Here is an 18,029-nt window from a genome sequence, read left to right as displayed (position 1 = left end):
AAGCACACAAAAGCCCCGTGTGTTTGAAGACAACAAGAAACTAGATGGAAAATGAATAAACAAATTAAATCCTGTGTCCTGGTGCTCTGGGAGTCTTGTGTAGCTCATCTCCCTGGCCGTCACAGTTCATGCATTAGCAATTACCAAGCTTATGTTTTTAAATATGTATTTTATGCTTTGTGTATATCACTCATTTCATCCACACATGTATGTTTATCATGCCCATTTTGCTGATGGGGAACCAGGGCACAAAGAGGTTAAATAGGTAAACCAGCCAGGAAATGACAGATGAGAATTCAAGTTCAAGCTCCAGAGCCCCTGTTCTCAGTCCTGGCATGCAGTTGGGCTCCCTGGAACAGAGGCAATGAACTCATCCCTCAGCCTGGGGGGAAAGCCCTGCCTGTGTTTATAGAGCACAAGTGTGGGGGTTGGGGATGGAATGGACAATACAGTTAAAAGCTGTGATGTCACTGTTGCTTGCTGTGTAATTAACTGTTCTTAGTTAAAAGTCTAGGGGAGGGAAGACTTCAGAAACTCTTGCAGCCTCTCTCTCCTGCAGCCCCTCTCTCTCCTGCAGCCTCCCTCTCCTGCAGCCTCTCTCTCTCCTGCAGCCCCTCTCTCTCCTGCAGCCTCCCTCTCCTGCAGCCTCTCTCTTCTGCAGCCCCTCTCTCTCCTGCAGCCTCCTTGGTTGCAAATTCTGGTCTGTCTGTTAAGATCGAATCTTCTTTTACATTCTCCTCACAGTGTCAACCCCTCCGCAATTCCCTGCAGCAAATAAGCTCTTGTGATGGCCCAGAAGATAGGCCTGTGGGAAGCATCAGAGGAGAAGAGCCGGTGATTATAATGTGGGGCACATAAAGCCCATTTCCCATGAGTATCGCAGCAAACCGGCATCAATATAAGGGGAACAAAAATGAACCTATTGCCCCAGCTTGTCAAAATGTGGCCAGGGTTTTCAATTTCCACCGTGTGGCAGGGTTTGCTGGTCAGTCATTGAGCATTGCCTTTCACTCACTAATAAGAAAATGGCAGAGGTCACTTCCTTGGTGCCCCCTGCTCTGTACTGAATGGATTTCCTATTCGAAGGAACGGTTAGGTATCCTGTGAAAAACGGATCCTTAATTTCCTGACTAGTCCAGATAACAGTGTCACAGCTGTATTGTTTGCTGTCTTAGACTCCTTAGCGTGTGCTTGATTTGTACCGTGAGGCTGTGCCCATACGTAAGCCCAGCTGCCACACCCTTCCTGCAATGAAGAAGGGAGCAAACAGCATACCACTGGGACCTTAGATCGCTGCTGATGGCATTCCTTAGACTCCCCAAGCATAGCCCGGCGAGAACCCTCTTTGGTCTGTCTCCTACCTCGGAGGGCTCTCAGTGCCGGGTGAGTGGCAAGGACTCTGGCTGAGTTTCTCCATTATGCTCCTTACCTAGCCTTGAATCAGATGTGTGGAATTGAATGTTATTTTAAATGTGCAGCCACTCAGGTTTGAGTGCCAAGTAGAAATTATGCAATCCCAGCTTTTGTTTTGCTGAGACGTTGAAGTTTGGCCTTGTCATTGACCACAGAGTGCGTGCTCAGGTTTTTGCAATTAGGCACTTCCGGTGAGTGCTGCAGACACCGATCCAGCTCTCTCTAATTGAATTTGACTTGGCTGTAAGTATATTTTCTTGGTCATCCTTATGTTTGGACGGTAAAGCCGAGTTCTTCAGACTGGGGTGGGAAACTCTCTGGGACGGCGTTGGCCTTGCTGCCTTTGTTGTTGCCTAGGTCTGGAGGAAAGAAGTGGAGGTCTCGGGTCATGGTTTGAGACCTGACCACAAGTAACAGAGTGGCCTGATTAAATTGTGTCATTTGTCCAGGTGCTAGCTGATTGGGAACAACAGGTGACTGTTCAGCGATCTTTAAGGCCCTCTCTAGCCCTTAAGCCCGTGAATGTTTTCCCCACATGCCTGTGAGGTTAGACTGAAGATGCAGGAATAGGTTTTGAATTTGCAACCAAGTGAATTGACCCCTTTGGTGACATTCTGGACTATGGAATGGGCACATGGATGCATTTCTGGCTGTTCAGCATTTCACTGTTAGGCCGACTTGAGTGTCCACTTCACTCAGGTTGGCTCAGTCATACCCAGTGCAAGTAAAATTTGGAAATGAAATAATAGCTTTCCAGGCCCATCTTTTCAGGTGCCGAGCGCTTCCCTTTGAGGAAATAGCTTTTCTCCTTTGAAAGCCAAGGAAGGTGGGTGACGTAGGTTTCTCTCGTAGCCCATATTAGTCAGTGCCCTGTGTGATAGCAGTGAGTTCCATGAGATGTGGTTTTTAGGATCTGTGATGAGCCAAAGGGAAAATCCTCCTGGCATCCCATTGGCTCATGTTTTGAGGTTGTACCCCTGAGAACTGTCTCTTCAGATTTACCTCAAGGAGTCATCTTTTCGGTTTGTGTAAGGTCAAATGTGAGTTGATGACCTGGTCCAGAGGAGGAGATAGGAAAGGAGTGGGCCTGAGTTTGGAAAGGCGAGAGGAAGAAAGGAAACCTATGCTATTTCGGAACCCAGACAATGGGACTGGTGGAGCCGGCGCCCAGCCTCCTGGGACTCCACAGTTCGCTATGACCACCCTCCTGCTTCTCTCATTCTCTCGTGCCGGGAGCTTTGTATCAGGCACCTGCCAGGTGGCAGCCACCACACCTCCCACTGGTATTCCCGGCTTGCTCTGAAGCTTGGCAGCACCCGCCCTCAAGGAGACTATTGTGTGACTGGCACAGTGGGGCCAGCACTCCGAGGCCACCCTTTTCTGTGTGGCCAGGGCCAGCACCGTCAATCCAGCATTTAGTGAGTCTAGGAGGGCAATCAGAGGTAGGGCCGTGCGTGTGAGCAAGATATAAGAGACATTAGTTAAGCTCTCCAGTGGGCCTAGAAGAATGGCTGAATCTAGGAGGTTAGAATAGGGTCAGGGTCTGTTGGGTGAGGGAAGCCAGGCACCCTAATTACTGAGCATGGTAAGTGAGCAGGCTCATGGGAATGCCTCTGAAAATATTAGCATTGTGGCTATGTAATTATTATCCCAAGCTGCCAAGGCCTGGCTGGAATGCCGTTGTTATTCGGAAGTAGCCTTCGGACCTGCAGTGCCTGCCTCCTCTTGCCTTACCGAGGAGCAGCTCCCTCCCACCTCAGACCCAGCTGCTCAAATAATGCCAGTGCCTCTGGTTTGTTTGTTCGCTAATTGTCTAAGTAGGCTTTTAGATATTGCTCATAAGGATTAAATGAAAAGTTTAATTGGTCATTTAACAAGAAAATTTGCATTCTTCTGCGAGCATAACTGCCTTCTCCCTGTAGAAGATAGGGCAGTGTCGCTGCTTCCTAGACTGTTTTGTTCTTGAAGAGGTGGAGCCCGAGGTCCGAACCTTGATCTCAGCTGTGAACCCTTTGTAAGGTAGCTTGGTGTGTATCCCAGGCCACATCCTGGATCCTCACCGAGCTGGCCATGAGTCCACAACATGACTTACCACCCAGTCATCTCGTGTTATCTGCTGCTAATTAAATAAAGATGAGGCATGAAACGTGTAGAGGAGAAACACGTGACGTCTAGAGCTCAGTGAATTGTCTCAGGCCGAACACCCTGAGTAACAGCTAGACTGAGAAGTAGAACCTAACCAGCACCCAGAAGTCACCTCTGCCCTGACTTTGTGTACCTTCTGTCCCAGCTCCTCCAGAGTGTCGCCCAGCTTCTAACACCCCAGTTAGTTTCACCTGTTTTTGTACCTTCATGAGTGGAATTGTGCAAGAGGTACCCTTTCGTGTGACCTCCTTAACTAAATAGACCGTGGTGTGTGTGTGTGTGTGTGCGTGTGCGTGTGTGTGTGTTAGGAATTGCCCATTCAGTTGAGTAGGTCTAGTCTATTCCTTCACATTGGATTCCATTATCTTTTTTCTAAGATGATGATCTTGCAAGGATAGCCTTAGATGTAAAATTTAGGAAAGTTGGAAGTGTGAGGGATTGAAGATTTAGCTCAGGGGTAGACTCTGGTTTTCATTCCCAGAAACAAAGAGAGAGGGGGGGGGCAGGGGGAGGGAAGGAGAAAGAGGAAGAGGGACAGAGGGAGGAGAGGAGGAAAGAGAGACTGGTCAGAAGCGTCACACCAGGTAAAGGATCTTTGTCATTTGTGAGGGAATGGACTCGGTGGAGAGGATTCCAAGAGGATCCATCTCAGAAGTGGAAGAGAAAGTGGTTGGCCGCCAGGTGTGACATCATGGCTGAAGAGGGAGAATGAGTGGGCTGATGGCAGGGCTGCTCTCCTGTGAGCTGCATGTCTAGAGTTAGTCCTCAGGATGGCTACCTGGGCCTCTCCGGTTGGCAGCAGGAATCGATCGCCCCAGTTGCTGCTCACTTGTTGAGGAGGAATTTTCCCACTGAACTGCCCTCCCTCGCTGGGAGGTGACGGCTGTGGCTTAGGAATGGTACCTGTTTCTCAGTGGGATGAAATCTCCGTTTCTTTCACATTAGGCCCTGGATGGGGATTTCTCCGAAGACAACCGCAATAAGTGCCGTATTGCTACCACCCCCCTGATCGAAGCTGTGGAGAACCTGACAGCGTTTGCATCAAACCCTGAGTTTGTCAGCGTTCCCGCCCAGATCAGCTCCGAGGTAGGGGAGTTGGCAACAGTTGTCACCTTAGAGTCCTTGGCTGATTCCCTGCCAGGTAGAGTGAACATGGAGAGTTAAAGCTCCAAAAGGCCTCCTGTCAGCGCCCTGTGGACTGTCAGTGTAGTAAGCCCAGTATTTTGCAGTACTAAGTAGTGTGTTATATAGTGTGTTATATACACAGTACATTGCTACACTGTGTTACTATGTGGTGCTTGATGCATGGTTACTAAGCTCAGTGAATGTCTATCTTTTAAGAAATAATAGCTTGATATTGAGAATGATCTCTGTGTCTGAGATTGTGACTGATTCCTTCATGAAGTGTGTTATACTCAAAAGCTTTTATTTAAGAAAAGAAATATGTATTATTTAAGGATCAAGCCTGGGCCCACGTTGCCCCAACCGAGATCCTTTCTGTTAGCTAGCTTCCCTCCGCAGGGTAGAAGTACTAGCATAAAGAATAAAGCTTCCTAGGGTCCAACTTACTGACCTCTGCACACTCACCTTTCGCTTCTCTGTTGGTTGATCTCAGGGCTCCCAGGCACAGGAACCAATCTTGGTCTCGGCCAAGACCATGCTGGAGAGCTCATCGCACCTCATCCGCACGGCACGCTCTCTGGCCATCAATCCCAAAGACCCACCCACCTGGTCTGTGCTGGCTGGACATTCACACACTGTGTCGGACTCCATTAAGAGTCTCATCACCTCCATCAGGTCGGGTTCTCATCTAGAGAAGAGCTCCCAGCCTGCCTCTGGGTAGAGTGGGAGGAGATTGCGCCCATCGGGTAACACTGGCCATTATTGTCATGGCTCTTCTTGGCTAACAACTTCACACAAGCTAGAGTTACCTGGGAAGGAGGAACTTCAGCTGAGGAGTTGTCTCCATCATAAGGCCCATGGGTGTCTGTGGGCCTTTTCTTTACTGATGATTGACGTAAGAGAGCCTAGCCCACTGCGGCTGTGCCATTCCTGGGCAAATGGCTCCGGGCTGTCTAAGAAAGGGAGCTGAGCAAGCCAGGGAGCAGCGTTGTTCCATGGTCTCGGCTTCAGTTCATGCCCTTAAGTTCCTGTATTGAGCTTCTGCCCTGGCTTCCCTTAAAGATGGACCTGTAAGGTGAAGTAAGTTTTCTTTCCTCCCTGGGAGGTTTATGACAGTAACAGAAAAGCAAACTGAGAAGGTTGCAGTCCTCTCTCTCTTATCTCTGAGACCCATGGTAGTGCTAGCCACAATAACAGCAAATCTAAGCCCTTATTAAAACCAGATATTACTCCGAATATTTTACCTACGCTACCTTTTCTGATCATCACATTTTACAGTACATATTATCATTGTTTCCATTTTAACTACTCTGAAGTTTGGGCAAAAATGCTTAGGGGATGTTCTCATGGTCACCCAAAGGCTCCAGTCCCAGCCTTTCTCACCATCTCACTGGATTGGCAGCTCATAGGGGCTTGGAGAGCTCTACTGTTCAAGTTCTCTTAGTCTGGTAACAAAACAAAAGGAATATTCTATACCAACTCTGGGCATCCTGACCTTCTTAGTAATACCCAAAGGCTGAGAAAATGACATTTCTCAAGTTGTCCAAAATTAATATCCTATAACATGGAATGTGTTTGTTTTCTCAGTTACACTGTTTTGCTTCTTAATTGCTTCTGAAGCTCAAGGCCACAATTGAACTTTCTCTTAATGTATTACGGCGAGGAAAACTCCTGCCTGCCTGAACTCTTACTGCAGCCCTTGGGTTTATGAGTAGTGTGCAATGTGGAACACTTCGTGTGTTTGCACTGTAAGCGGTGCTGCACTTTTATTTTCAGTGGCTGGAGAGATGGAAAGATGCTTGCCGCAGAAGCAGGAGGGCCTGAGTTTGAGTACCGGGCTCCATATGAAAAGCAGGCTGTGTGCTTGTGCTCCAGAACTGTGGGAGACAAATACATGAGGATTGATGGGGATTGCTGCCTGCCACACTGGCCCCGGGTTCAGAGAGAGACCCTGTCTTAAGTAACTAACACAGAAAGTGCTCAAGTCGGACACTTGACTTCCTCTTACAGTCTCCATGTGCTGGTGTTTGCAAGCACGTGCACACAGATAGACACATACAACACACATACACACACATACCACATAGATACATATATGTATACATAGATACATACATTTTTTTTACTTTAATGTTTAAAGTGAAGGAAGCACCCAAGTGCCAATTGTTTCCTTTGTAATTGCCTATTATTAGCCCGAGAGGAAGGACAAGATTCCATTCCTCCTGCCAGAAACAGAGCTATCTCAGGGACAAGTGTTAATGGAGAAATGCATGGGCTCTGTACCAGGCGCTGCTGAGCAATCCTCGGAGATGCACTGAAGTGATTAGTGAAGGTGATCATGCAGAAAGGGGACAGGGGTTCCTGGCCCACCCGTGCAGGGGCTGGGTGACATGTTTTAAGCCTTGCAAACTCTCGTTTGCTGTATTCTGTCTGTTGTAGGGACAAAGCCCCTGGGCAGAGGGAATGCGACTACTCCATCGATGGCATCAACCGGAGCATCAGGGACATCGAGCAGGCCTCCCTGGCGGCAGTCAGCCAGAGCCTGGCCACGCGGGACGACATCTCTGTGGAGGTAGGCTAAGGTCATCTACCTTAGGAACTTCGCTGGAGTGTGGTGATGGACAGCCCACTCCTAGGGATGTCAGGGGGGACGTAGGACAGGGGCTCAGAAGGCAAAGAGGGCTTGGGAAAGAGCATGCCAGCTGAAGAAGAATGTTCAATGAGGCTGAAGTTTGCAGGAAAATGATCAGTGCTGGGTAATTCTTAAGGTGGACTCCTGTGCTCACTTGCACGCATCAGTGGAGCAGGCCTGGGCATGCAAAACTTGAACGCTTCTCTCTAGCCACGTTTTGTCTTTGCACTCTTTGGGGCAAGTTTGGTACTAAACTGTAATGCATTTGATCCATCCAAAGATAAAGAATTATGCCCTAACGTATTCTTTATCTCATAAGTGTGTGTTTGGGGGTGGCTTAACATCTTATCCTTTCTCTCTAAGTGTTATACATATGTGTGCACATTTGTGTAGGAGTTCTCGCCCATGTGGAACTGGAGGCCTCAATTGCTCCTCTTTTTTTTAATTTTTTTATTTATATTTATTTATTTATTGGGACAGGGCCTCTCTAGAACCTGGAGCTCATCTTCACTAGACTGACTGACCAGGAAGCCCTCAGAATCTACCTGTCTCCACCTTATCCCCCTTTCTGTACTTGGGCTGTGGACACTCAGGTCCTCATTCTTGTAGAGCAACCACTTTATTCCCTGAGTGTCTCCCCAGCCTTCTTGATATCTCTCTTGAGTTGCTTGTTACCCATGCAAAGTTCACAATCCATACTTATTTCTCTACTAAGAGCACAGGACCCATTATTCAGAAGACATTTGGTTTGCACAAATGGTGTGATTACCTTGATGCCGTAGAATTTAGGCATAAAGAGTTTCCCTGTTCTCTGAGCATTTTTAATCTTCGTTAATAGAGCTATCTGTATTAATAAAACTATTTAATAAAGCTACTTCGGCTTCACACACACAATTCCAGGAAATGAGGACCAGAACTAAGCCCTGTAACCATGTGAACCACTAGAATCATTGTTTTAAGCCTGTTCTTGAAGGTAAACATACAGTGAACACTCATGAAGTATGTGTGTTGATGACCTCTCGTCAGACCACATCCTTTAAGTAGCCCCCAGATCCAGAAGCCAAGATGAAGCCAGATCTGGTGGTGTACACCTTTAATCCCAGCACTCAGTAGGCCAAAGCAGTTGGATCTCTATGAGTTCAAGAACAGCCAAGGCTACTTAGACACTGCCACCCCCCAAAATCCATGACCACCACCCCAAAATTTCCCCCTCTCTCCATCCCTTCTAAACTATATCCTCTGCCCTCCCAGTAAAAAGAAAATGTACCCCCTTTACATCCAAGACCTTCACTGTACAATAGTGTATTTAGCAAACCATCTACCATAAAACACCAAAGGGATTCTCTGACATTCTTGCCCATAATCACATTAAGTGTGTGAGGATAATAAATAATTAGCTAAATAAGGCCTTTGGACTCCAGGGAGGCTTCTCTCTGCCTGCCCCCTCTCTCTAGCTCTTTTCTGTTTTGTTTTCAAGCTTGCCTGTTAAGCCTTTTCTTTCTCAGAATGAACTTTACCCAAAGCCCTCCTGTTCAAGTGCATCATGGCTCTGTGGCAGAGTAACAAATGCAGGAAGGATATTATCATTTTATTAGATGACATATGGGTGGTACATCTTGAAGATGCCTGCCCAGTGCCTTTATCTATTAACCCTGAACCTCTCCAGTACAGGTCCTAATATGATTTTGAGAAACAGGTGGAATTTTTCCTACTTCCAGTTAATCTCCAGCTTTGAATCCCTCACCCCCCCAACCCCCACTCTCCCAGCAGAGTCTGGCTTTCCTTCCCTGTCTCTTAAACAGCCTGAACTCATTTCTTTAAAGCAGACAGGTTAAACCATCTCAGGCCTGATAAGTAATCCCTCAAGAGTGTCATTTCCAACATTTGCCTACAAGTCACCAAGGACAGTGAGCAGAGTCTGACAGGCTCTGGACGTAGCCCACTGGTGTCTTCATGAGGCACCCTCGGAGGCACCGGCAGAGGTCAGATCACGTGTTCACATTGTCCTTGCCCTCCTCTTTAACATCTGAGAGCACTGAATCCTGGATGCTCCCTTGGTCACCAATGAGCTGTCTCCATTTGGACCAAGTTGTCTCTCCTTCTTGGAAACTGCAACTATTTCCCTTTTCCAGTAATCGAGCTATATAACCTACCATGGAACTCCCACCAGCATCCGTTGCCAGCGCTTGTGGGAATGAAGCCAGTGAGAAACACATCCCTCAGACTTGCCTCATCACTCATCTGAGGCAGGATAAGGGATCTCACCCTGGGGAGCAAAGCAAGTCAGGGATGCAAGATCAGGGGAGCATCCAGACATTCTGATTTTATGCAGGTCCCCTGGCCTTCATAAAGGGCTTTCAGAATGACCTTGGCAATTCTCTATCAGGCCCTGCAGGAGCAGCTGACCTCGGTGGTCCAGGAAATCGGGCATCTTATTGATCCCATTGCCACAGCTGCTCGAGGAGAAGCTGCCCAGCTGGGACATAAGGTAATGTGCAAGCAGGGAATCCTGCTGATAGAGAGATGGTACGTGTGTGTGTGTGTGTGTGTGTGTGTGTGTGTGTGTGTGTGTGTGTTTAGGGAGGTGGAGTGTCATTATTGCCAGAAGCCTGTGGCCAGTGTTTCCTGTGCTTTGATTCAGTCTCCCTCACAGTGCCCATGAGCCTGGTGTGGTCACCAATCCCAGATTACAGATGGACAAATTGCAGCACAGTATGTGAAGAAATCTGTGTAAAATTCTTAAGATAAAAGCAGGGAAGGTCCCAATCCAAAGGACCCAAGGCTAGGACTATCATTATTCATGATCTGGCCCTGCTCACCTCCCAGAAGATGCTGGGTCCTAGCTTTGTTAGTTTGTTTCACTTCCCCAACTAAGTAACAACTTTTGACTCATTACATCTGCATTAGTAAAGTTAATTCTTAATCAAATAAGCCTAGAGAACAAGTAGGATTCTAATGCATTCAACATTTTGGCTGTAAGTTTTGAGTTCTCAGGGACCCATCAGTTCCTGTCTTAGTTTCTTTTCAGATGCTGTGATAAAAAGCCCTGACCAAAAGCAACCTGGGGGAGTAAGGGTTTTTTGACTTAAAGTTCCGGATGGATAGTCTGTCATGGCCGCAAAGGCATCATGACAGCCGGAGTGTGAGGCCAGCCTGGCAATCCAGGAGCAGAGAGATCGTATTTCATTAGCACACAAGAAGCAGACAGAAAGAACAGAAAGTGGGGCCAAGCCATGAAACCCCAAAGCCAGCCCCAGTGACTCACTTCCTCTAGCAAGACTCCGTCTTCAGAGTGCCACCAACTGAGGGCCAACAGTTCCGACATAGGAACCTATTCCTCACTCACACCACCACAGTGCCCTGTTGCCTTTAGTGATGGACCCAGTGTCATTTCTGGGAGGGACAAGTCCTGTGCCAGTGTACAGAGTTGCCTGTGCTTGCTCAGGTTGGGACCTCCAGATGTGGAAGATCTCCACATCTGGACAAAGCAAGCAGCAGGGAGCCAGACCCACCTGTGCTCTGCCTGCAACCTTCCTGCCTGGTCTTCAAGAGGCTCTAAGATGCACTCAGAGAGGTTTGGGGACGCATCGTCTCAGGTAAATTCTTGTTATGTGAGCATGAGAACCAGAGTTCGGATCCCCAGCACCCACATAGCTAGAATCAGTAGTACACACCTGTAATACAACCCAGAGGAGGCCGAGAAAGGCGGGTCTCTGGCTCACAGGCCAGCCATTGTAACCAGACCTGCAAGCTCCAAGTTCAGTGAGAGACTCTGTCTCAAAAATTAAGATCAAGAGGCAGATGGCTCGGTGAACAAGAGCGCTCACTGTGCAAGCATGAGGATCTGAGTTTGACTCTCTAGCACCCTTGTAAAAAGCTGAACATTGCTCTATGGTCCTGTAGCCCCAGTGCTGTGGGGCAGACAGGCGGATCCTGGGAGCTTGTCTGGCCAAAATGGTGATCTGTAGGTTCAATGAGAAACTCTATCTCAAGGGAATAAAGCAGAGACTGATTAAGGAAGACGCTAGACATCGTCTGGCCAGTGACATGTGGACATGGTCATACGGACCCAATCATACACATGCACACACACCTCACACACAAATAAAATAAAGGGGAGAGCAATTAAGGACAAAGACCAGATATCAGTCTCTGGCCTCCACGTGTGCCCACATATGTGTGCAGACACACACAAATGCACATCAAGGCATGGTAGGTCAGCTGCAGCCATGTTCACATGTCTCTGTAAGATAACCTAATGAGACTAACAGAGCGAAGTACTCTTCCTGCTGGCCAGGAGTCCCGTCTCGCTGTTAGCAGCTATGACTATTGTTTTTGTGGACACTGCTACTCACACTTGGGCTTGTCCTTGTAATGTCCCAACCCTTGCCTTGTTTGGGGCCCAGTGTCTGCTTGTGTGAAGTGGTCTCTCTCTGCCTATATACCACAACACGGTGGGGAAAGCCTTGATGGAGCCGCAGGCTAAAGATTTACACAGGAATACCCTCAATGGGAATCTTAGCAATAATCACGCCTGCACAAAAATGAGCACTTAGACTAGCCATCGGTGCTGGTTTGTTTCATTAGATTGGGAATATATGGAGCCAAATAGGAAAATAGGGTCCTCTGGCTGTTAAATAGAGGGGTGTTACTATTACCCTCAGACTTCAAACATGTCACCAAACAAGAAACAGGTACCAAGCAATGAACGTCTCAAGTCTCAGTGCAGCAGAACGAGAATGCAAATTAAAGCATGCAAGGTGGCAGTGAGAAGAGGGTAGGAGCCTAGAGCCAAGCTGTGACGTGAGCCCAGCCCCCACCGCATCCCCACCCGGCTGCATAGCTGCAGCGTACAGCCCACTCTTGTGCTTCAGCTGCTCTTCATCTGGATCTGCCTCTTCAAATGGGGGGGGGGGGAGTTGACTTAAGGAATTGGATGGGAAACATTTAACAAGTGCACAAGGGATGCACCTGATAAATATTTGTGACATTTGGCTCTGGGGCACTCAAGTGTATAGCATGCATACATATAAAAGATATTGCAAGTGTGTGGCATGGTCCACTGGAAGGAAGTCTGCCCTAGGGCAGTAGGTAGCTGTCTTAATCAGTTTTGCTTTTATTCTTTTGGTTGTGGAGTTTGGTTTGGTTTTAGCACTGGTGATCATACCCAGGATCCCTCACACATTAGTAATTGATGGAAGAGGGTTATCTGTCTATTGTGTTATTTTCATTGGTCAATAAAGAGACTGCCTTGGCCCCTTGATAGGACAGAAAATTAGGTAGGCGGAGTAAACAGAATAGAATGCTGGGAAGAGGGCTATGAGGCAGAAGCCATGGAGCCAGCCACCAGGTCAGACATGCTGAATCTTTTCCGGTAAGCCACCACCTCGTGGTGCTACAGATTATTAGAAATGGGTTAATATCAAGATATGAGAGTTAGTCAGTAACTAACTCTCTAGAGATAATGGGCCAAGCAGTGCTTAAATGAATACAATTTGTGTGTTGTTATTTCTGGGACTAAGCTAGCCGTGCGGGAGCCGGGTGAGGCAAAAAGCAGGCCTGCCCGCAGCCCCTCGCTATAAGTAATCTACATTCCCAACCCCTTGACAAGGTTTTTTTTATTTTCCCAGGTTGACCCAAACCAAGCAGTTAGACAGGGGTGAAGTCATTTTGCTTTTGTTCCATTGCTGGGGTTTGGTCCACTACTTGGTGGCGACGCCAGCTGGACTGTCTACTGGAAAGCCTCACAGATTCTCCTCATCTCACCCCCACCTCACCACCCGCCCCTCTGCTATTCCTGTTCCATTTTGAATCTGTGAGATGTCTTTTATTCTTAACAGCTTTTACTTATAAAACTGACAATTTCTAAAACGGAATAAGTCTAGTGTCTACCTCTGAATCCCAGAATGGGCTTCTTACCATATATGGAGAGGAGATGGAGAATTCCTCGAAGGAAGAAAATCTAAGCAATAGATTGTTAAATAGTGGGTATTTTTGAAGGCAAGCTGTAGCCAAATTGCCTTTTTTTATGAGTCATCTCATCCTTGCTCCAAATCCCCTTCTTACCCAAGGAGCCTCTCCAAAAGGAGACCTGAACTTATATGATGCATCTGGAATTTCTCTTTCCTGAAAGGTGACGCAGCTGGCAAGCTACTTCGAGCCCTTGATCTTAGCTGCGGTTGGTGTCGCCTCCAAGATGCTGGACCATCAGCAACAGATGACAGTGCTGGACCAGACCAAGACACTTGCAGAGTCTGCCCTGCAGATGCTGTATGCAGCCAAAGAAGGTGGAGGAAACCCCAAGGTATGATTCTGGGATCCCACATCCCTCCTGTGTTGTCTCCTTCCTCGAAAAATACCTCCGAGTTGATTTTCCAGTCTAAAGGAGAAAGAACCCAGTGGCTTTCCAAACAGATATAGCTAAGGATTACAAGTCCTCTTTCCTTGGTAGGATACGTAGGCAAGCATCTGCGGGGCAGGAGAGCGCATGGTGCATTCCCTGTAGGAATGAAGGTGATACACTTACTGGGACCCACTAGGTATTGATGCCTAACTTCCAAGAAGGAACACCATTTGCTTTCAGTGAAGATGATGTCTTCGTCCTATAGCATGCTGATTTAGTTTACATACTTATTTTTGCAGGGTGGGAGGGCCTCCCATATGCTAGGCAAACATGCTTCCCTCTGAGCTAACTCCCCACCCCAAGAGATGCTAATTTATTATAACAGTGCCCCACAACCCTGTCAGTTTGTGAGAGGGACATTTCTTCAGTGAGGTGCTTTTAAGAGCCAGGCATGGTAGGAGTCTGTCATGGATGACTGACCTTGTGTCACATTTGGCTTAGAATTTAAGAAGTGGCAGCAGGGCCTGAAGAGTGTCTTAGAAGAGCACTTGCTGTCCTGGCAGAGGGCCTGGTTTCCATTCCCAGCACCCACGTCACATGTCTCACGACCCTCGTAACTCAGTGCCTTCTTCCAGCCTTGCGCATACATGGTGCACATGCATATGCCCAGACACACACATATCCAGATAAACAAACAGCAACTTAGCATCAGCATGGCCATATATAGAATTGCAAAAAAAAAAAAAAATGGGTGTCTTCAGAAAATTGTAAGTAGTCTGGTTGATGTAGAATGCACAGATGAGGGACACAGCTGGACAAGTTGGATCAAGATGTGCTGATGCATCGAATCTTCTTTGCTAAGGCGTAAGACCTTTCTATAAGTCGTGGGATCTGGTGGGGACTGTTAAACAGGGACGTGGCACCACCTGTTGTAGTTTACTTCTGACCCAAAGCAACTTAACCGGAGCAAAGAGCTTGTTCGGTTTCCCTTGCCAGGTCAGTCCATCACTGACAGGCAGGAAGGAGCTCAAGGCAGGAAACTGGAAGAAGCAGGAACTGTGGAGGAATGCTGCCTCCAGCTCACTTATTCCTAGGCTTGTGCTCAGCTAGCTTTCTTACACACCCGGGATCACTGACTAAAGATGGTGCCATCCACATAGACTAGGCCCTCAGTTAAGAAAATCCCTCCAGCATACCCTCCAACCAATATGGTAATGACAGTTCCTCGGCTGAGTTTTTTTAACTGATTCTAGGCTATGACAAGTTGACAGCTAATACTAAGACAGACCCATATGTTACTTTATTACTTATAATACATGCCTGTCTGTCTGTCTCTATTTATCTCTCTGTGTCTTTTAGAAACAGGGAATATAACCTATACCGACCTGAATGGCTTGATGGCCCAGATTGGCCTCAAATTTGTGAGCCTCCCTCCTAAGCCTCCTAAGGGCTGAGGTAACAGACTCTTCACCCGTCACAGCCAAAACAAGCATCAAGTCTGTTCCTTTAGACCCTTTGCTAAGAGGCCAAAGCCACATAATTAATTATTTTAGGTGTTGTTATTTGGGGGAATATTTATTAAGCTTTATTTGCTATTGGTTTGGTATTGTTTTATTTCATTCATAGAAGAAATAAAGTTTAAATGTTGTTAAATATAATAGCAGGATGGCTCCACTGGTAAGGGTAACTGCCACCACGCCTGTTGACCTGCGATTGAGTACCAGGAACCACATGGTTGAAGGAGAAAACTAACTCCTTCAGTTGTCTTTTGACCTCCACACATGCACTGTGGCATGCAGGGTCCCATACACACACACACACACACACACACACGTACACTAAATAAATGTAAAAGTTTATTTTAAATAAACACATAATAAAATGTTGTTAAATAGTCATGAGTAGTCGTGATTTGGCAAAGCAAACACTCCAGGGACTGGGTCGGACATAAAGGTTTTCGAATCCCAGTGCCGCCTCTTGCTAGCCAATATTTCATTTCTTTGTCTCCACTACTACGCAGTAAGATTAATGATGAGTACCTCCCAATGTTGCTAATAGAATCTGAATAAGCATGGTGTTTAAAAACAAGAATGTGAGGGGTAATTCAGATGGTAGAGCACTAGCCTAGCATCCACTGAGCCCTGGACTCCATTCCCAGCATAAACTGGGAGTGATAACACACACGTATAATCCCAATTCTTGGGAGGAGGAAGCAGAGGATCGGAAGTCCAAGGTCGGTCATCCTCAGCTGCACAGGGCATATGAGGCCATCATGGGCTGACACCCCGTGCCCATCAGACCAGTAATCAAACAAGGCAGCACCAAGGCACATGTGTGTGGCCCCTCTTGCAGCCCCTTGAGCATCTTCCGCATCACCCCTCCCCCTCCCCCATTCTCTTCTATAGAATTCACTTCAAGCGTGCAGAGCCCATGCAAGCCTCATCTAGCTCTCTGGAGAGCGGTAATTATCTGCTGTCCTGCCCCGCCCCCAGAGTTCTGAGTTCCTGTACTGCTGTAGCCTCCTCTCCTTCCCATGCTGCTCTCATGTCTTTGCCTGCTGTCCTGAGCTTTGTAGTGGAAGTCCTGTCCGGAAGGAAAGACTCCTTGGAAGCTGTCCTCAGACACGTGTCCAAGAAAGAACAGATGTGGTTTTCTCGTGTGTGAGGAGCAGTATTAAGGAATTGCTCCAGACCCTAAAATAATGACTGCATTGTTGGCCTGCTCACTTCGCTTCCTCGAGGGCTGCTCTTGTTAAAGCGTGTTTTCCATTGAGATCCTGCTACGTCTTTGGATGTCTAAAGCGCGTGTGCTCAGCCAGCCCACAGTGTATGGACTGGGGCCAGGCCATTTAAAGAAGATGGAACTTGCTCCTGGGCTTTGAAGCAAAAGGCTATGGTGAGGAAGTCATGCCTCGGGATATCATAGAGTTAGAAAACTCTGAGGTGACACTCTAGAAATCTGTAAACCTTAAATATGAAGAGCGGGGACTGAGGACATGACTTGGTTGCTAAAGTGCTTGCCATACACAAGTGAAGACCTTAGTTCAGATCCTTAGCACCTCCCTACAAAACTGGGCAGCAGAGTACACACAGGTAGTCTCAGCCCTGGAGACCCGAGACTCACTGGCCAGCCAGTCTAGCCAGATAGTCAACTCCAGGTTCAGTGCGAAACCCTGTCTCAAAATAAGGTGGAGAATAATGACACCTAAGGTCAACCTCTGATCTCTACACTTGTGTGCAAATGTACGCATGCATTCACATACATGTGAGCATGCACACACATATACACAGAGAGAGAGAGAGAGAGAGAGAGAGAGAGAGAGAATGAAGAATGAAGGGGAACAAACCTTCTAGAGACTTTATCAGCTCATTTCTAGGGCAAATGGTCAGGTAGTTTATTTCTGAGTGATCCAGGAGCAAAGATGTTTACTGAGAGGTTCAAAGATCATCCTGTGATTCACTGATGCTTTCCCTGAATTATGTCCTTATGTCCGGAGTTGTTATGATCAGACCCTGGCTGTATTCTCTTCTATGGCATCCTCTATGCCTACCCCCAAGCTGTCGTAATGCTGACTAACTAGGTTTGGCACCCACCCTCAGTGGGCCAACTGAAGAGACAAGGAATATTGAAAGGCAGATAATAATTTATTCATTATAGCCACATTGGGAAGAAGAGCAAATAAGGGGTCCAGTAACTCCCAAGTCCCAAGTGTAGATTTCAACAGATAGGGAGAGGTGTGTATAGCTAAGCAATTCAGATCACGGTGTGGTCTCGCCTGTCATCATTGTCGGGGCTCCAGTCTTTCCAGCACGGTGGTTGACTAGTTGTCAGACTGTGAAACTGCTTCCCTCTCTGACTGGCGCCAGACCTAGCCTTTCCCTTCTCCCAGCCTGAAGCTCCTGAGGGACTCCAGTTTCTTGGGGAGGGTTGTCGGTAGTCTGCCAGCCATAGGGAGGGGCACAAGCATCTCTCCAGCTCCCCTGTGTAAGAGTTTGTACTCCTGAGACCCGTGAAGGACGTGGGTGGAAGCAGGCCTCTGATTGGCAATTGCTAAATTGCCAATTGCTAATTGCCCCCTCTGCTAAAACATGCGCTGGGCTCTGATGTGGTCGTGTCGAGCTGTGGCCGTAGGGTTCTCGTTGCACTGAGACAGAGGAAAGTACTCCTGCTGTCTGACCTCGTGTAGTGAGACTCTGAGGTTAGAAGCTTTCTCCAGAGAGTTCTGCGCAGGAATACCACCTTTAGGACTTGTAGCAGAATAAAGCCATGAAGTCAGCTGTCAAACTAAATCATGAGCTTACTCAGTTCCATCCCAAAGGCAGAATTCTGTGTGTCCTGAAGGTTGTCCCGAGGAGAGCTGTGAGAAGTGTGTTT

The 18,029-nt window shown here is 47.5% G+C and overlaps 1 protein-coding gene across 8 annotated transcripts in view; it reads left to right on the top strand.

Annotated features, from left to right (window-relative positions):
- The window catches only part of Tln2 (talin 2), a 406,415-nt gene that overhangs the window by 327,689 nt on the left and 60,697 nt on the right, over window positions 1-18,029 (top strand). For 7 of the 8 annotated variants that reach the window (XM_087905346.1, XM_087905349.1, XM_087905348.1 and 4 more), the window contains 5 exons: window positions 4,504-4,644; window positions 5,174-5,355; window positions 7,120-7,252; window positions 9,699-9,800; window positions 13,446-13,616. In XM_087905346.1, coding sequence (XP_087761472.1) covers window positions 4,504-4,644; window positions 5,174-5,355; window positions 7,120-7,252; window positions 9,699-9,800; window positions 13,446-13,616 — 729 coding nt within the window. Of the gene's footprint in view, window positions 1-1,547; window positions 1,657-4,503; window positions 4,645-5,173; window positions 5,356-7,119; window positions 7,253-9,698; window positions 9,801-13,445; window positions 13,617-18,029 lie in introns of those variants that run through there. The other variant, XM_087905350.1, reaches the window with a different exon arrangement.

Source organism: Myodes glareolus, chromosome 4, assembly GCF_982192425.1.
Source record: "Myodes glareolus chromosome 4, mMyoGla1.1, whole genome shotgun sequence".
Taxonomy (NCBI): Eukaryota; Metazoa; Chordata; class Mammalia; order Rodentia; family Cricetidae; genus Myodes; species Myodes glareolus.
This window is presented reverse-complemented; position numbering and strand designations above follow the sequence as displayed.